We start from the raw sequence: 18,921 nt of genomic DNA on the forward strand, positions 1-18,921 counted from the left end.
CCTCCGCCCCTCTTGGAGAGCCCAGCAAGCTACTGAAAGTATTGCGCCCACACAGCAGAGCCTGGCAAGCTACCCATGACGTATTCGATATGCCAAAAACAGTAGCAATAAGTCTCACAATGAGAGACATTACTGGTGCCCGCTCGAACAAATCGATGAGCAGCGGGATGACAGTGACAGTGACATATGGCATACACTTTATATGGCATAATTGTGTCCTATCGTATCAGATAAAAGGCATTCGGATATTTTCTAGGTTAATCAAAATTTGAAACTCTCCTAATGAGACTCGTGTGTGTGTGTGTGTGTGTGTGTGTGTGCGCGCGTGTGTGGTGCCAAGAATCAAGCATCAAACCCAACATCAACACATGTGAAATATGAGCTCTATGACTGAGCAAAATCCTTTGCTCCTTAATGAGATTTTGTAGTTTTAAAAATAATTTATTCCGGGGCTGGAGCAATAGCACAGCGGGGAGGGCGTTTGCCTTGTATGCAGCCAACCCAGGTTCAATTCCCAGCATCCCATATGGTCCCCTGAGCACCGCCAGGAGTAATTCCTGAGTGTAGAGCCAGGAGTAACACCTGTGCATCGCCAGGGGTGACCCAAAAAGCAAAACAACAACAAAAAATAATTTATTCTATTACATCCTGTTTTCCTTTGTCTCTTTCCTCATCTACTTCAAAGACTCAGTAAATTTTCTTGTTTCTGAAATAATTTTCAATTTTTTAAGGATTCCCCATGCTATGTGTGCATATGTATATTTGTGTATAGATGTGTATGCATATGTGTGTATCTCAACTATACCCTTCATTGCTACACATTCCCCTGAATGGCCTCTATTTACATGTTTCTTCGTCATAGCTTCTTTAGCGTCCTATAAATCCAGATAATTTCTTTATATAACTATAAATGTTCTGCCTTTTCACAGTCCTGTGGTTCAGTCAAGGCTTCAGAAACAAAGTCTGACAGTGGATGAGAATCAGGCCTCAGCTCTACAAGGCAGATCTACCGAAACACGGGCAAGAAGAGAATTTTTGGAATAGCTACACAATCGAGGATAAATCAGCATTGTTAAGCTCTCAGTTTCATAAAATCAGGAAAGCAGGAAGTAAGATACACCTCCTTATGGCCCCAGTGGAATTGGATGACCGAGGAGAGTTGACCACATTTGCAGTACTAACAGTAAAGGTAATGAGTTTGGTGGTTATGCTGTTGATAGATAGACTTCTTTATTTCTAAAAGCGTCTGATGTTAAATTAAAATGGGGCAGAAGAGAGGCTGGATTGAACATTAAAAATTGCCCATTACTTTGTCACTGAATTCTCCCTTTCAGCCAAAGAGGATCAGAAAATGGGCTGTTAGGTCAGCTCAGTGGGAAGTCCTACCTCTGTAGCACTGGAACAGTGGACCACAGGAGACTCCAGAATAGACTTAAAAGTCAGTGATGATGCTGGGATGTTCTTGCTCAGCTCAAGATCTTGTTTCCTCTTCTGGCCTTCCATGCATCTAGTCCCTTGTTGGGATCCGGGAGTGACATCAGAATCACAACTGCTGATATCACCATCTCCATAGTAACCATGGTGAGGTTACCAGTGGTCAAAGGGCAAGTGGGAGGGGCCAAGAATACTTCCACAACTCCACTGCTTATTCTGGAAAAATCGTGCATGCACTCTCCCAATGAATTTCTATATATTTTTTTCTTTTTTTGCCTTTTGGGTCACACCCGGCAATGCTCAGGGCTTACTTCTGGCTCTGCACTCAGGAATTACTCCTGGCACCTCCTTATGCTTGGGGACCATATGGGATGCTGGGGATTGAACCCGGGTGGACTGAGTGCAAGGCAAACTCACTACCCACTGTACTGTTGCTTGGCCCTTTCATTTCTATTTTGAAATGTTTTATCTAGATAAGCCATGGGGAAGAGTTGTCAGTGGATTCTACCTAAAAGAAGTAATGTGTTCACAAATCCAGTGTGTGCAAGGAATGCAAAATAATTTAGTGTCTACTACATGCAACACTCATGGAATCACTTGATTTTATGGGATCCAGTCTTGACTCCTCTTACTTATATGCATCTAACTTTTTGTGAAAAAAGTTAATATTTTCCTGACCAGACTATCTCTGTGTTATAATTCATCTTAGATGGTCATTGGTGTAATCTGCAATGTATGACCAAAGGAAACTTTTTGGCGGTAAATCAGACAAAGAAGTTCTTGACTGAATTTTTAAGCCCAAAGAGGACCTTATCAGCAGTATATTACTTGAAAATGTTTCCTTAAGTATGCTTACCTAGTGATTAAAATACAGAACTAATAATACATAACTTCCATGAAGAAGAGAACATAAAGATCGCTAATTAGATTCAAGTCTTCAACATGTTCAAATGGGTTTGATGGTTGTAGCACAGGCTTCCTTCCATAGATTATTTATTTTTTGATTCTCTTCTATATTAGTTCTCATGTCTTCATCTGTAAAGAAATTGGGGGGCTGGAGAGAGAATACAGCTACCAAGGCTGTATTACCTTGCACGCGGCAGACCTGGGTTCAATCCCTATCACCCTCTATGGTCCTTTAGCACTGCCAGAAGTAGCATCTGAAGAGAAATGCCCAAAGAGGCACAGAGCACTTACTGTGAAGTGACCATAGGTCATATCATCCTCACAATCTCCCTTTGAGGTATCTGGGCAGGTATGAACTCTCTTTGGCTGATGTCGAAGCATTTCCCAGGTCACAACCAATAGCTGATAGAACTGGGACTGGACAGATGGTCTAACATTCTGAGTTTTATTTAATTTTTTTAAAATATTTTATTTATTTATTGCTTTTGTGGGTCACACCCGGCGATGCACAGGGCTCACTCCTGGCTCTACACTCAGGAATTACTCTTGGCAGTGCTTGGGGGACCATATGGGATGCTGGGAATCGGACCCGGGTCGACCGCGTGCAAGGCAAGTGCCATACCTGCTGTACTATCGCTCTAACCCCTAACATTCTGAGTTTTATTTATTTATTTATTTATTTATTTTGCTTTTTGGGTCACACCCGGCAATGCACAGGGGTTACTCCTGGCTTTGCACTCAGGAATTACTCCTGGCAGTGCTCAGGGGACCATATGGGATGCTGGGATTCGAACCCGGGTTGGCCGCGTGCAAGGCAAATGCCCTACCTGCTATGCTATCGCTCCAGCCCCCAACATTCTGAGTTTTAAACCAGTGTTGTGGACACAATTTCGTGCCACTGGGATACTAGCACTAACATAAGCCAGTTAGACTTGGAGATGCACAGTAATGGTCACTGTGACCCAGAGATCAGGAGGTTACTGATGATAAAGGGATCCTGGCAACTTATCAGAACCATGAAAGCATGTCTATGTTCCTACAGACTTCCAGATGAACTATTAGCAAAGAGCTAATGGAACACAGGGCGAAGTCAAGAGGTTCCAGACAGGTGTTAGCTGTGGTATATGTCTCTGGTTAGAAATTGATCCGGTCTCTTTGCCAGTCCAGAAATTGGTAGCAAACTCTTTGGTCAACAATCCAAATAGGGCAAGGTGTGAACAACCAAGCCCTTCCCTTCTGCTGCCCATCCCAGAAACTTCACACTCCTGTTTTCTTCAAAAGACAAAGCACGGAGAGAATGACCAAATCTAGAAAGATTCTCTTCTACATCAGCTAGCTTGTTTTGTGATTAGCCAAGGTGGGCCTCTCAAACAGGTCCTAATTGTGATTTCATGGTTTGGATCTGAGAAGAAGATGACAACATAAGGGATCAAACCCAGCACCCAAGAAAGGGGGGCTGGGGGAAGCAAATGTCTGATCTTTCAGAAATGTCCTCCTTTGGCTCCATGCCGCCTTCTTTCTTGAATCAGCTAGCAAGGCAATTACCTTGCTAGATTCTCAAAAGGGTTCCCTTTTCTTGCTTTTGCTTTTGAAGACAAAAACCATTGCTCCAAGTCATTTTGCATGTCTTCCTCAGAGTCACTGTCATCCCGTTGCTCATCGATTTGTTCGAGCGGGCACCAGTAACGTCTCTCATTGAGAGACTTATTGTTACTGGTTTTGGCATATCCAATAGCACGGGTAGCTTGCCAGGCTCTGCCGCACAGGCTCGATACTCTTGGTAGCTTGCTGGGTTCTCCGAGAGGGGCGGAGGAATCGAAGGTGAGTCACGTGAAAGGAGAATGCCCAACTGCTGTGCTATCGCTCCAGCCTAGGCGGCATGTCTTCCTAAAAAAGAAAAAAAGTGGAGATGTCAGATATGCTCACGAACTTTTATCTAACGTTCTAGGAGTTTCAGAAACTTCTAGATGCCTACTCACGAATCGCACTGCACATTAATAATCCCTGGACTCAGCTGCCAGGCTTCAATCAATGTGAGCAGACAGAGGGAATGACTCCTGGTGGAGAGGGTATCAGAGTCTTTGGGTCACCTGTGTTGCAGCCTTGATCTGGGCCAGGTAACTGTATGAGCAAGAATGCCTGGGAAAACCAAGAGCACAGGCTTGGAGAAGGCACTTTTATTTCTCTGGCAGAAATCCTGATTTCTATTTGTCTTCCCCACACCCTGCGCTGCTCCAGAGCTATTCATGGCTGAGTGCTCCCTGCAGTGTTCGGGGCACCTTACTGGGCAGAGATCAAACTTGAGAGTCCTGCATGCAACGAGTAGGGCTCCATCCTTTGGAGACATCTCCCGTCTTCTGAGTCTATCCTTAAAAAATTACCTCCCTAGAGCAAAGATCCCACTTCCTCCTTCCCTCAGTCTCCCTAGAACTGTCCAATGTGACATTTCCAGAGAATTAGGCTGAGAGTCAGGAGAACTGAGCTTCTCCAGATCGGGTTTTGCTATTCTGCACGCTGGTCACTGATTCAATATTTTTTCCAGTTCTTTGGCTCTATGAGATTATCTTTAAGGTTGATTCCAGACCTGAGAAGCTCCAGATCTGAGCAGCCACCACTCGTGTTTTTTTAAATTTAATTTTTATAATGTTGTTCTCAATATTGGATTGCATTTCATATTGGAAGACCAATTCCAGCACTATTACACCTTCCTAACACCATGTTTATGATGTTTCCATCCAGAACCCCAAACCCTGCCCCCAAAGCAGAACTGAAATAATTTATTTTGTATTGCTTGTCTCCAAGCCTGCTCGGATCGGGACTGGGGCTCTTCTGTCCAGATCCCCCATTTTCCAGTAGCTAGGCAGTCACACCCACAAACTGTCCCCTGCGCCATGTAATTCCATCAACGACTACCATCCAGAGACTATAAAACCAAGCTCCGGGAAGTGCTTTGAGGCCCGGTGACATCTAATAGCCTAGTTCTCCCTCTCAGAGAACCTGGCAAGCTAGGAGAGCTTCCTGCCCTCAAGAAGAGCCTGGCAAGCACCCTGTGGCGTATTCATATGCCAAATACAGTAACAATGAAGGGTCTCATTCCCCTGACCCTAAAAGAGCCTCCAATGTGGCACTGTTAGGAAGGACTAATAAAGAGAGGCTGCTAAAATCTCAGGGCTAGGACGAATGGAGATGTTCGTCCGCTGGGCCCTGCTCGAGCAAATTGACGATCAATGGGATGATAGTGATAGTGATTGCTTGTTACAAATAATGCGCTAAAAATGATCCCAAAAAGATTTCTTAGAGGAAAGGGTGTGAAGATTGCTCTATTTCACCCAGGAGCCATTAAGCCCTTCTAGAAGAGATTAGTAACATGTTAAAGGTCGGACGCTCAGATTCTTTTCTTTTTTAATGTCCCTTCTTCCCTTACTCCTGCTAGTCCCATCCTTTCTTCCTGGACCTTGCAACTCTCATCTCTGATGTTAGTGGTCCCAGTATCAGACTCCCTCCGACCTGACCAGGTCTGCGCCTGCGCAGGGCGGCGCGGACGGACGCTTTTTGACCCAGCCCGGCAGCCGTCGCCGGCCGGCTGGCCGCGGGGCATTGTGGGACAAGATGGCGGCCGCCGTCCAGCCGGGGCTTGTCCGTACCCTGCCAATGTCACGTAAGTGTCCCCGGGATCGGGTCTCCCCGGCCGCGATCCCGAGTCAGGGTCGTGGGGCGTGGGGACGGGCGCCGGGCTGCGTTCGCCCCGCCAGCTCCCCGCGGCCCCGGAGCTGCTCTCGGAGCTTCCCGGCTCCCGGCAGACGCGTTCACCGTGCACTGGGGGGGGGGGGGGGAGGGTCTGCGCCCCCGGGGGCGGAGGGGACAGGGTGGGCGGGAGGTGCGGGGAGCCGGTGCTGATGAGGGTGTCTGGTGTTCCGAGGAGCAGGGGCGCCGGAGGAGGGGACATGCCGGGCGCAGGTGCCCGGGTCGACTGTGACCTTGTGGCACCGCAGCTGCCAATGAGCCGAAACCCGGCGCCGGGTGGGGGACGGGTGGGGGATGACGGTGGTGCCGCGGCCTCAGTTTGGGTCTCAGCGTTCGGGAGAGTTTGAGTAGGAGGCTGCAGTAGCTCCGAGAAGCGCACCCGCCTGGGGGCTGGAGCCGTAGCACAGCGGGGAGGGCGTTTGCCTTGCACGCGGCCGGCCCGGGTTCGATTCCCAGCATCCCATATGGTCCCCCGAGCACCGCCAGGGCTCATTCCTGAGTGCAGAGCCAGGAGGATCCCCTGTGCATCGCCGGGTGTGACCCAAAAAGCAAAAGTTAATAAATGAATAAATAAATCTAAAAATAAAAATAGACGTGCACCTTGCAGTCCCAGGCATTTCTGCGGACCTGGGGCGGGCTGGGGCTAGGTCCAGAGCGGGAAGGAGGGCGGAGAGAGAAACAGCTGGGCTTGTTGGGAAGACTATTACAGATCCTCCGACGGCTGGGTGAAGTATTGCTCTTCTTCCCTTTCTGATCGAATCCACCGTGCAGGGTGGAGCAGCTCCGTTTGCCCTCCCACCGAGAAGCAAGGAAAGAGATAGTTATACATTTTGTTGTTGTTGTTGTTGTTGTTGTTGTTTTGCTTTTGGGGTCATACCCAGCGGTGCTCAGGGGTTCCTCCTGGCTCTGCACGCACACTCAGGAATTACTCCTGGCGGTGCTCGGGGACCCTGTGGGATGTTGGGAATCGAACCTAGTCGGCTGCAAGGTAAACACTCTACCTGCTGTGCTGTTGCTCCGGCCCTAAACATCATCATTTCATCCTTCATCTCTTCATAGACACATCGTTCACCTGCTCAAGGTGTTGTTTACCAGGATGTCTTTCATTAGTTACGTAGTATGATGTGCTCAAAGTGAGAGAGAGAGAAAGAGAGGGGGGAGGGTTCTTAGAGCTTTATAAAGGATAGAAGTGGGGAAGCACTGAATCCGAATTGCTGACTGATAGCTTATTTTTGAAAAGTTTAGCATCAATATCAGCTCAGCACGAGGCGAAGCCAGAGTAAAGAATCCTCATTTCTTCCTCCTGAACCCCAATGCAGCATGTGCTCACTCTAGGAAGGTTGGTGCCTATCATTTCTGGTGGGTGGCTTAATAGACATGATTACATTGTGAGACATACCCCGATTCTTGTTAGACTATTAACTGAGTATGAATGATGCATGTTAGTGAACACCTGCTATTCTGAGTCCTAGATATTTTCTTTCTTTTTAAAAACATTTTATTGGATCACCGTGAGATACAGTTACGAAGCTTTCATGTTTGAGACTCAGCCATACAATGATTGAACACCCATCCCTCCACCAGTGCACATTTTCCACCACCAATGTCCCCAGTTTCCTCTCCCCCACCCCCATCCCAGTCCTCACCCTGCCTCTATGGCAGACAATTTCCCCACTACTCTCTCTCTCTACTTTGGGGCATTATGGTTTGCTCGAATTTTCAGATATTTTCATACATCGTTTACACTGTTTTTAATTATTATTATTAAAATTTTTTTTTTTGCTTTTTGAGTCACACTGAGCAGTGCACAGGGGTTACTCTTGGCTCATGCACTCAGGAATTAGTCCTGGTGATGCTCAGGGGACCCTGTGGGATGCTGGGAATCGAACTTGGGTCGACCATGTGCAAGGCAAACACCCTACCCACTGTGCTATCGCTCCAGCCCTACACTTTATTTTTTAAAAATATATATGCTTTGGGGGCCACACCCAGCTGTGCTCAGGGCTTACTCCTGACCCTACACCCAAGAATTACTTTTGGTGGTGTTTGGGGGACCATCTGGGATGCTGGGAATCGAGCCGGGTCAGCCATACGCAAAGCAGTTGTGTTACCTGCTGTTCTATCTCTCCAGCCCTTAAACTTTATTTTTAAATGGACATCATAAGTTGTGCTCTTACCTGTGCCATCTCATTGTCTCTGATAAAGAATATTTTTGCATGAACTCCACGCAGGTTACGTTCTAAAGTGAAGTATAATCAGAACATAGAACACAGGAAATGTAAAGACAGTTTAGCATAGCTAAATTTAGACAGCCTTCTTAAGTATTACAGAGTCAGTGGCGAGTTGTAGCCCTTCCACTGGTTTGTAGGGTAATTATGGTGTGGAGATTTAGAAAGATTGGACATTTTCCTGCTACTGGCGAGGAAAGAGGTAGGAAAGGAGGCATGAAGTATTATGGAGGCAATATCGAATACTTCCATATCTGTAATTCTAGGAAGGGGTTGATTATGACAAATGAAGGGCTCTGAAAGCCACGCTAAGTGTAATTGGTTTTCTACAAAGTGGGGTTTTAAGAACTAGTGGGATTAAAAAATACAGTACTAGCACTTCATAATTTTTTTCTGTCATAATATTAGCTAATACTTATGTCATCAAACTATATGCTGGACACCATTCATGTGTTAAATGTCTTAAAACATGTACCTTCGAGAAATAGTTCAGTGGGCTGAGTGCATGTTATTCACACAGGACGGCCAGGTTTGATTCTAGGTACTGCATGGTCCCCTGAGTACCTCAGGGAGTGAGCCCTGAGCACAGAGCCAGGAGTAGCCCCCAAGCAATGTTGGCGTGTCACCCCAACAAAATAAAACTTGTACATCAAAATATATTGGATAATGTCTGACATATTGATACTGTATAATTTTTTGCACTACATATTGATACTATATAGTTTGTTGCACTACATAGAGCTTATTTGCACTTAATAATCATCAGAATAAAACTAATTCTTGCCAGCAAGTATGTTTGGAGACTACTGGTTCAAATACAGTCAGAAATCAATGTAAGTTTTTGAATGGAGGAATATAACGGATAAAGACTAGCTCCGTTCTGGTTGTATTTATAGTGAATGGGAGGAAGTGGAGAGGCTATGACAAAGGAGGGTCATACCGTAGTTATCTAGCACCTTCTGTGTTCGTGGCTCTGCAACAGATCCTGTCCCAGTATCGACAGGGAGATACTCTGAGCTGCGCCGTCATTAGGTTATTTCATCCTTGTTTGAATGACACAGAGAACTTGGTCTCAACCCCTGTAGTCTGCCACACTCATTGGAACCTCTGTCATATGTGGCTCATCACCGGCACGGCAGAGGGCCATGAGAAAGTGCCCCTGTGACTCCCCATGAGACAAACACAGACCCACCTGCCTGCTGCATCCTTCTGTCCTCGCCTCCTTCCTTGCCTCGCTTCCTTCTTAATATTTAAAAAAACTAGTAACTATTTGTTTCTTCCCGTTTTCCCCAAGTTTACACTGCGGGCTACATCCCAAAGTTTGTGGATCGGAACTGAAGTTTGTTCTTAGTGCTTTTAAACCTTTTGTGTTGCCCTCTCTTGTTTACAGGAAGGCCAGCTAAGGCTCTCATACCTTTGAAGGGACTCAGCTGGAAGTTGGAGTATACCACATGGGGTTTTAAGTTTCTGACCTATTGGAAATAGTTGACAGAATTGGGTGGTTTAACTCACCAAAGAAGTAGCTTAGTGGGACATAATTTGTGAGTTTCCAAGGAAGAAACACGGGCATGAGACTGGAGCACTCGGTGGCCGAGAGCTGTCCCCCTGGTCGGCCCACAGCAGTGACAGATGTATGGACGAAGGACCGGGGAAGGGAGAAACAGGAACTGGGCCCAGGCTGGTTGGTATCGCTGTATCACTGTCATCCCGTTGCTCATTGATTTACTCAAGTGGGCGCCAGTAATGTCTCATTCGTCCCTGTCGCATTCAGGGTCAGGGGAATGAGGCCCATTATCGTTACTGTTTTTGGCATATCGAATACGCCACGGTAGCTTGCCAGGCTGGTCACAGTGGCAGACAGTTTATTTCTCTCTCCTCCCCAGCAGAGTCCAATCTCTCCCCTCACGGTGCAGTTGTAGTGGTCGTAATTTTGGTCGTACTCCCAGTCCTCATAGTTCCATCATCCTAGTCCCCTTGCAGACCTCAGAGTCCTCTGCTTCGTTATCTCCGTCCTAGTCTTGTCGTAGTCTCATAGTCCTCTACTTCCAGCCATCCTCAGCATCTAGTTCTCCTTCTAGTCCTCCAAGTCCCAAAGGCTCCAGGGTCTCTTCTTTCCCCTTACAGCATAGATAGATAGAAGTCACGAAGGGTGAGGAAACACAGAGGTGGGGTTGAACATTATCATAACAAACACATGTAAGGCCACTGCTCCTTCCTGGCTTAACTCAAGGACAAAAGCTCATCTGAGTGTTCAACACTCCAGACTACTAGGAGACCCGCTCAAGGGTGGGGTTCCATCCAGGATGCATTGCCTTCTCCTTTCCTCAGCTAGTAATCCGTTTAAGCAATCCTAGTGAATTTAGCACTGTAGCACTGTCCTCCCGTTTATCGATGTGCTCGAGCGGGCACCAGTAACATCTCCATTGTGATACTTGTTACTGGTTTTGGCATATCTAATATGCCACAGATAGCTTGCCAGGCTCTGCCTCGGGAGCGGGGTACTCTCAGTAGCTTGCTGAGCTCTCCGAGAGGGACCATAGAATCGAACCTGGGGGGCTGGAGCGATAGCACAGCGGGGAGGGTGTTTGTCTTGCACGTGGCCGACCCGGATTTGATTCCCAGCATCCCTTATGGTCCCCTGAGTATTGCCAGGAGTAATTCCTGAGTGCAGAGCCAGGAGTAACCCCTGTGCATCGCCGGGTGTGACCCAAAAAGTGAAAAAAAAAAAAAAAAAAGAATCGAACCTGGGTCGGCCACGTGCAAGGCAAATGCCCGACCCACTGTGCTATTGCTCCAGCCCATAGTGAATTTACTTCTTATAATATTCCTAGTCATTTTGTATGAACACAGTAAAAGATACTAAGCTTAAGGGTTGGCTCTTCCTGGGGACATCTCGCTATATATCCCAGAACATAGTCCTCAGGCCGGGTTAGCCTTTCCTAACCCCAGCAGGGTCCTTATTCATTCACTTCTTTTTGGGTCATGACAGTTTGTTCTATGACCGTGCTCTTATTTTACTTATGGCACTTCTTTCTTTTCCACGCCAGGGTAGCCTACAGCTTGCCCTTGGTCCATCCAGCCCTTTCAGCAGGACCCTGCTTTTGGAGAGCTAGGAACAAGGGCCACTGAGGCTTAAGTCAAGTAAATATGGATGCTCAGGAGTAAATGCTATTTTGGAGTCAATTAACTCCCATGTTACAAAGCATAGCAATAATTGGCACACTTGCATGCAGAGAGGGATTCCATTCGCTCCTCATTACAGAGGGATGGGGTAAAAGTCACCAGGAAGCAGACTTTGGATATTTCCTTTTGTTGAACCTTCTATCAGAAAGTCTCCAGTCAGATGGGGCTGTTCTCTGTAGTGATTTTCCTGACCTCGCCGGTGGGTGTTCACGCTAATGCCATGTGATCTCTTTGTGGGCACGCTCTGGAGATGTGGTGAGCACTGAGGCAGAGCCTCCAAATCTCTTCTTGTACCAAAACCCGACACTTTGTAAGGAAATATTAAAATGGATATTTTAATATTTAATATTTAATTATTATTTAATTTTAAATATTATTATAAATTATAAACATCATAATCTTTATAATTAAATAAAATTTATAAATATTTTATTTATAAATATTTTATTCATAAAATTTATTTTATAAATATTTATAAATAAAATTATTTATAGAATATAAAATAAAATATAAAGATTTTTAAATTATTTATTATAAAATATAAATAATATTTAATTATTATTTAATTATAAAATTATATTTAATATTTAATTTTAATAATAAAAATTTTAAAAGGGCTGGCGCATCACTGCTGCTATTAACCTTTCCAAAAGCCAGCAAGTATTTTCCAAGCTTTTTCCCTCTTCTCTCGGCACATTTCATCCATTTTTTTTTTTAGCAGTTTTATGTTGTCACAAGTGTACTCTTTTTGAAAAATAAATGTTCTCTACTAACAGTCCTCCTCCTCCAGTCCACACTGTCGTTATTTTTCATTTGTTGCCAGTTTCAGAGTCTGTTCCAGGAAAGTCCTTTGCTGTTCCCCATACTGGACTTATTCATCCCTGCTTTGCATCCTTGCACCTGTCAAGAGTTTCACATGGAAATACCTTCTAATTCCTCTCCCAAAGCACTTTCTCTGCAACCATCCCTCCTGGTTTTGAACAGTTTCCTTCCTTGGCCATCTCTCGTCGTCTTTCTGCACAGAAATGTATTCTCTTTCTGGCATGGTTTCACTTTCTTGGTAAAGTCTATTCTAGAGGTCACAGACTTGACATTCTTGTGATTTGTAGTTCCTTATATCCTATGCGTTCTGAAAGTTCATGGCACGTAAATGAATGGAGTAGGGACAGAAGAATTGTGTTAGAAGTTCTGCAGGAAAAGTTGTTTGCATTCAGGGCTGGAGGGATAGCACAGCAGGGAGGGTGTTTGCCTTACACGCAGCCAACCCGGGTTCGATTCCCAGCATCCCATAGGGTCCCCCGAGCACCGCCAGGAGTGATTCCTGAGTGCAGAGCCAGGAGTAACCCCTGAGCATCGCGGGGTGTGACCCAAAAAGCAAAAAAAAAAAAAAAAAAAAGTTGTTTGCATTCAGGATGACTGTTTTAACGTTGACCGTTTTCCCCAACTCTTTGCTTTTGTTGAAGGTTCCTCTGCCGCTGCCCTCGCCGCTGCCCGGGTGCTGCACGGGCCCCCTCAGCGCCAGCTTCACCATGCCGTGGTGCCTCACGGGAAGGGCGGGCGCTCCTCGGTCAGCGGGGTCGTGGCCACTGTGTTTGGGGCGACGGGATTCCTGGGCCGATACGTCGTTAACCACCTTGGTAAGTCAAATCGTGTGAGTTCAGCACCCTCGGTGCCACCTCTGAGGGCTGCCCCATGGAAGGCCACGAGCTCTGCTCCTTTGTGTTGAACGGTGTTGCTGAGTACAACGATCTTTGAATGCATTTGATCTCTGTATTCAGAGATCTTCCTCTAGAGGATATTCTTCCTCTATAGGATATTCACCGGGTTAGGAATCCGGGAGCACCTAGCGCAGCTTTCGGTTAAACATGATATCAATTCACATGTCACTGGGGGATTTGAACATTTTCCAAACTGCTGTCATGTAATATCTCCTCATTGACTTTTGTTTTTAGGACGCATGGGGTCCCAAGTGATTATACCCTACCGGTGTGACACGTACGACCTCATGCATCTTCGACCTATGGGTGACCTGGGCCAGATTATCTTTTTGGTAAGAGTCTGTAGACTGAACGTTCGAGTCAGCAGGCTGAAAGTGATGCCGTCATTGCTGGGCGAGAGAGAGGCGTTATGCTTAGGGAGCTTTATTCCAGAATGGACAAGGCCATCGTCTATTCACTGTGTTCTAGTAAACGCTGGTCTAACCATTGGCACACCTTGTCTGTAAAGCGTTAGCTAGTAAATGTTTTAGGCTTTGCAGTCAAGAGTATTTCTGTTTAATCGAGTCCACCTTCATAACTAGAAAATAGTCACAGACATGCAAATCAGTTGCTGTTTTTATTGTTTTCCAATAAAACTGTCTGTAAAATCGGGTTGCAGAGTTAGGTTTGCCCGTGGGCTTTGGTTTTCCAGCACCTCTTGCTGCTCTGAGCTGTGCTGTGTGCTCGCGTAGGGCTTCCGAGTCCTTGAGTCCTTGGTGTGTGGCTGTTCTCTACGGAGCTGTACACTGAGTCTGAAATCACACGCCGGAACTCAGAGATGCAGTGGGAAGGAGGTGTGCAGTCTGTCACTCATAGCTTTTTGCCTGTATTCCATAGTGACATGATGTTATGCCGAATTGGGCAGGAGGACTCATTGAAATGAATTTCACCTGCGTCCTTTAAGTCTTTTAAATGTAATAGAAAATTCAAAATGACAACTATTTCTAATGGATGAGAGGGGGGGAGGGAGAGAGAGAGAGAGAGAGAGAGAGAGAGAGAGAGAGAGAGAGAGAGAGAGAGAGAGAGAGAGGGAGAGGCTTAAGGCTTAAGGCAATAGCACAGTGGGTCTTCCGAGAGCAGAGAGGGAGTGGGGAAGGAGGGAGAGGGCATTACAAAAAGCCTGTTCTGGTTGGTAAGAGTTGGTCTGGCAGAGCTTTCCCTGTGTTTAAACTGCAGAATTTCCCATTTGGCTAGTAATGAGGTGAGTATGAGTATGAGTGTGTGTGGGGGGGGCGGGGTTGGGGGGGAACCTTCCAGGGAGCGCCTAAAGATGTGTGGGCCCGTTTGGTTGTCAGTTATAGGGGGGCAGCTGATTGGCTGCGTAGGGGCCAGGGTGCTGAGTGCCCTGGGTGCCCAGTCTCTTGTTCCGAGACTGATGCTGCCTGAGGGCTTCAGTATCCCCTGGGGTGTCCCTGGACATTGTTTGTTTGTTTGTTTGTTTGTTTCAGCCTCACTTTTGGGGGGCGGGGGGCTTTTTGGGTCATTCCCAGCAATGCTCGGGGGTTACTCCTGGCTCTGCACTCAGGAATCACTCCTGGCAGTACTTGGGGGACCCTGTGGGATGCCGGGGAGCAAACCCGGGTTGGCTGCACACAAGGCAAACGCCCTCCCCACTGTGCTGTCGCTCGGGCCCCCAGCCTCTTTTCCTACCTTGAGCAACTTGCATGAAGTCAATTTTCCTGTGAACTCAATTTCCATTTCCTTTTCACACATAATAATCCCCCTGCTCTCATATCCTTGCAGGTTATTGGTAATCAGTTTAAATCTTGACCTCGTCTTATGCCATTTTCATGCAGACTTGAACGAATGTTCCCAAAGTCTAATATGTAAACTGGGCACGTCTTGTTTCTCATTCTCCTTCTCACACATCTTACTTGGGTTCTAGGCACGAGCCCAGACTTCAATGTGCTGCTTCACTTTGTCGGTCCCGTTTCATTCTGAAGTGTAGGCAGTTTCCTTCTCTCTCTGAATTTAAAGTTTTTAAAGTACAACACCCGGGATAATGAAGAGGGAAGAATTAAAAATGTGGGGCTGGAGCGATAGCACAGCGGGGAGGGGGTTTGCCTTGCACGCGGCCAACCCGGGTTCGATCCCCAGCATCCCATAAGGTCCCCTGAGCACCGCCAGGAGTGATTCCTGAGTGCAGAGCCAGGAGTAACCCCTGAGCATCACTGGGTGTGACCCAAAAAGAGCAGAAAAAAAAAAAAGAATTAAAAACACAATAAGAAAAGAGTCGTGAATGCTCTTAATTCAGTATTAGCTTTTGGGAGACACTCCTGCTTTAGAAAGGGGGAGTCCCCTTCCCTCTCAGACGGTCCCTGGCTCCTTGGCTCTCCGTCACAGGGACTTGGTGACGGATTTCCTGACTAACTGACTAACTAGCTCTTTTTTTTTTCCTTTTTTTGCTTTTTGGGTCACACCAGCGATGCACAGGTGTTAACTCCTGGCTTCTTTGCACTTAGGAATCACTCCTGGTGGTGCTCAGGGAACCCTTTGGGATGCTGGGCATTGAACCCGGGTCGGCGGCATGCAAGGCAAACGCCCTCCCCGCTGTACTGTCGCTCCAGCCCCTTCTAGTTCTGTCTTTCCATGACCTGAATGTAATATGTGTCGAGTGTCTTTTCCGTCCTGGATCCGAGTTAGAGAATGTGCCGGGAATTGAGGCCCCAGCACCTTTGCTGGTATAGTTCCTGGGTGCTAATAAAATGCCAGCCTGCTCTGGCTCCTCCTCTCGCCCGCCAGCGAGGCAGTGAGCTGGGGCTGGGGTCAGTGGCCTTTCTGTTCGCATCCTAGGAATGGAACGGGAGAGACAAAGACTCTATCCGGAGAGCCGTGGAGCAGAGCAATGTGGTCATCAACCTGGTGGGTCGAGAGTGGGAGACCAGGTAAGCGGTCACTCGGGTCTTCTGTGCTTATTTGTTTGTGTTTTAATGTCATTTTATTTTTATAGAGCTGTTCACAGTAATTGATTCCATTTAATATTGGAACACCTGGGGCTGGAGTGATAGCACAGCGGGGAGGGCAATTTGCCTTGCACACGGCCAACCCGGGTTCGATTCCCAGCATCCCATAGGGTCCCCTGAGCACTGCCAATAGTCATTCCTGAGTGCAGAGCCAGGAGTAACCCCTGTGCATCGCCGGGTGTGACCAAAAAAGAAAAAAAAATTAGAGCATCCACCATCTTCCCTAGTTCTCCCTCTGGGAGAACCTGGCAAGCTCCCGAGAGTTTCCTGCCCACATGGGAGAGCTTGGCAAGCTCCCTGTGGCATATTCATATGCCAAAACTAGTAACAATGCTGGGTCTTGTTCACCTGACCCTGAAAGAGCCTCCAATGCGGCACTGTTGGGAAGGACGAGTAAAGAGAGGCTGCTAAAATCTCAGGGCTAGGACGAATGGAGACATTACTGAGACCGCTCAAGAAAATCGACGATGAACGGGATGATATGATGATGACCTTCTTCCCACCTTCCCACTCCCATATTTCGGATGCTTCCATCCTGAACCCCAAGCCCTGCCCCCAAAGCAGAACCGAAGTAATTTATTTTGTATTGCTTGTTCTGAATAATCTGCTAGCAGTGATCCCCAAATGTCCTTTTCTTAGAGGAAAGTGTGTGAAGATTGTGGTATTTCACCCAGGAGCCATTAAGTCCTGCTGTAAGAGATTGGTAACATGTTGCTAAAGGTTGAGACTCGTGTGCCTATATCTGTATCGGCATAAATACATTTCCCCCGAAGATTGGTTGCCTTCTGTTTAAACCCCATCAAACGTGGTGTGCTACTCTTGGTACGTGAGGGTGTGAAGTATGGGATGACCAGGAATGGACTGACTCGTGGCTGAGGTTCATCCGAGCGTGTGGAGAGGCACCCTGAGATGGTGGCGGTTGAGTTCTGGAGGATTTCGGCTGCTGGGGCTGGTCCCCCGGGGCCGGGGAGGGGAACTCAGCCACCCCGCTCCGGGCATCCCCGAATCGAACATCCTGGCGCGGGGTCTGGAGGCATCTCTATGGCGTGCTGCTCTGTGCTCTCTTCCGAGAGTTACTCCTCTGGTCCCTTTGCATACGCCGTATCCAAGCTCAGTCGGTCGCCTGGGCTCCTGCCATGTGCCATCGGATGGAAATATCCCTGGTTTGTGACGTTGTCCGTCTGTCCGTAAGCACTGATCCCAGAGCCCCTTCAGAGAAGTCAGTCGGCGTCAAGTGTGGTGTGAGTCTGATGTCCTGCCCGTGGAAGGCAGTGAGGCTTGTGGTGTCGGCCGAGGGAACGCCTGTCTGGAACACTTGAACATCCTGTGTCAGGCGGTCCGAGCTAATCCCTCCTTCTCTTTCCCCCTTCCAGAAACTTTGGTTTCGAGGACGTTTATGTGAGGATTCCGCAAACAATTGCTCAAACGTGCAAGGAAGTTGGAGTTGAGAAACTGATTCACGTTTCACATCTGAACGCGGATATTAAAAGTTCTTCAAAGTATCTGAGAAATAAGGTAATTGCAGGGTGTCTCAGAGAGTGGCTCACAGTGCTGGGTTTCGGGGGGCCCCGGTGACAGGGGAGTTCAGTGAGAAGAGCTTTGCACTGAGATCTCTGGGTTAAAGGGCTTTCTAATTCCCTGTATTCAGAATTAGGGGGGTGTGTGTGTGTGTGTGTGTGTGTGTGTGTGTGTGTGTGTGTGTGTGTGTGTGTGTGTTGTGTTTCAGTTGAGTAGCCTCTTATTTGCAGGGAACTATGCCAAAGGCCTTGAAAGATGGATAGCCTTGAGTGAGGGGTGTGTGTGTGTGTGTGTGTGTGTTGTGTTTCAGTTGAGTAGCTTCTTATTTGCAGGGAACTATGCCAAGGGCCTTGAAACATGGATAGCCCATGTTTTCTAGTATCACCTGCCCAAATTCAGCAATTTCTTGGAGCATAGTAAGTTTGTTGGGCAGGGAGATAGGCCAGAGGGCTGAAGAGTGTGCTTTGTAAGCAGGGGCGTGGGGAGGGTGGGGGGGGAGGAACAGGCTCCCCCGGCATCACCTGCTCCCCCAAACAGCACCACGAATGACCACTGACAGCTAACCAGGTGGGAGAGAAATCTAGAGCGTCGTCCACCCAAAGGGGGGAATAAACGGTGCGTAGCTTGCTGAGCGGTCGAGCTGCCCCCAGCTGGACAGACCCACCCATCAGCCCATGTTCGAGACTGACCTTCCCCCCAGCTGACACCACAGTCCCCGCTGACTCTCACAGGCAGGACATGACGAGCTTACACCGCACGCGGTGCCGACTGACTCCCCCAAAGCGGGAGGGGTGACCGCTGGCTGCGTGACTCAGGCCCGTGCCACCCGCTGACGTGAAGGAACTTCCTCCTTCCCCAAACCCTTCGCCTAGCTGGGGTCCTCGGGCGCCCTGCAGGTGTGCAGTGAGGCTAGGGACCGGGCGATGAGTGTGCGCCAGGGGAAAGCGCCGTTCACGTAGGACTTGGCCTCCTTTATTGCACAAGCCCCGCTGTCATCCCAGTCATACCTGGGGGTGGGCCACTCCGCAGGAGCCGCCTGTAATTGCCCGTGACCTGAAATGACCTTCTTTTTTTTTTTCTAATTTTTATTAGTGAATCACCGTGAGGTACAGTTACAAACTTGTGAGCTTTTATGTTTGCATTTGGTTTACATCCCTCCACCAGTGCCCACTCTCCTCCACCAATGAT

The 18,921-nt window shown here is 47.6% G+C and overlaps 1 protein-coding gene across 1 annotated transcript in view; it reads left to right on the forward strand.

Annotated features, from left to right (window-relative positions):
• Window positions 1-5,882: 5,882 nt before the first annotated feature.
• The window catches only part of NDUFA9 (NADH:ubiquinone oxidoreductase subunit A9), a 28,998-nt gene continuing 15,959 nt past the window's right edge, over window positions 5,883-18,921 (forward strand). The window contains exons 1-5 of the mRNA XM_004610445.2: window positions 5,883-5,998; window positions 12,959-13,132; window positions 13,448-13,545; window positions 16,046-16,137; window positions 17,589-17,730. Coding sequence (XP_004610502.2) covers window positions 5,950-5,998; window positions 12,959-13,132; window positions 13,448-13,545; window positions 16,046-16,137; window positions 17,589-17,730 — 555 coding nt within the window. The 5' untranslated portion in view covers window positions 5,883-5,949. The remainder of the gene's footprint in view (window positions 5,999-12,958; window positions 13,133-13,447; window positions 13,546-16,045; window positions 16,138-17,588; window positions 17,731-18,921) is intronic.

This window comes from Sorex araneus, chromosome 6 (assembly GCF_027595985.1).
Source record: "Sorex araneus isolate mSorAra2 chromosome 6, mSorAra2.pri, whole genome shotgun sequence".
Lineage (NCBI taxonomy): Eukaryota > Metazoa > Chordata > Mammalia > Eulipotyphla > Soricidae > Sorex > Sorex araneus.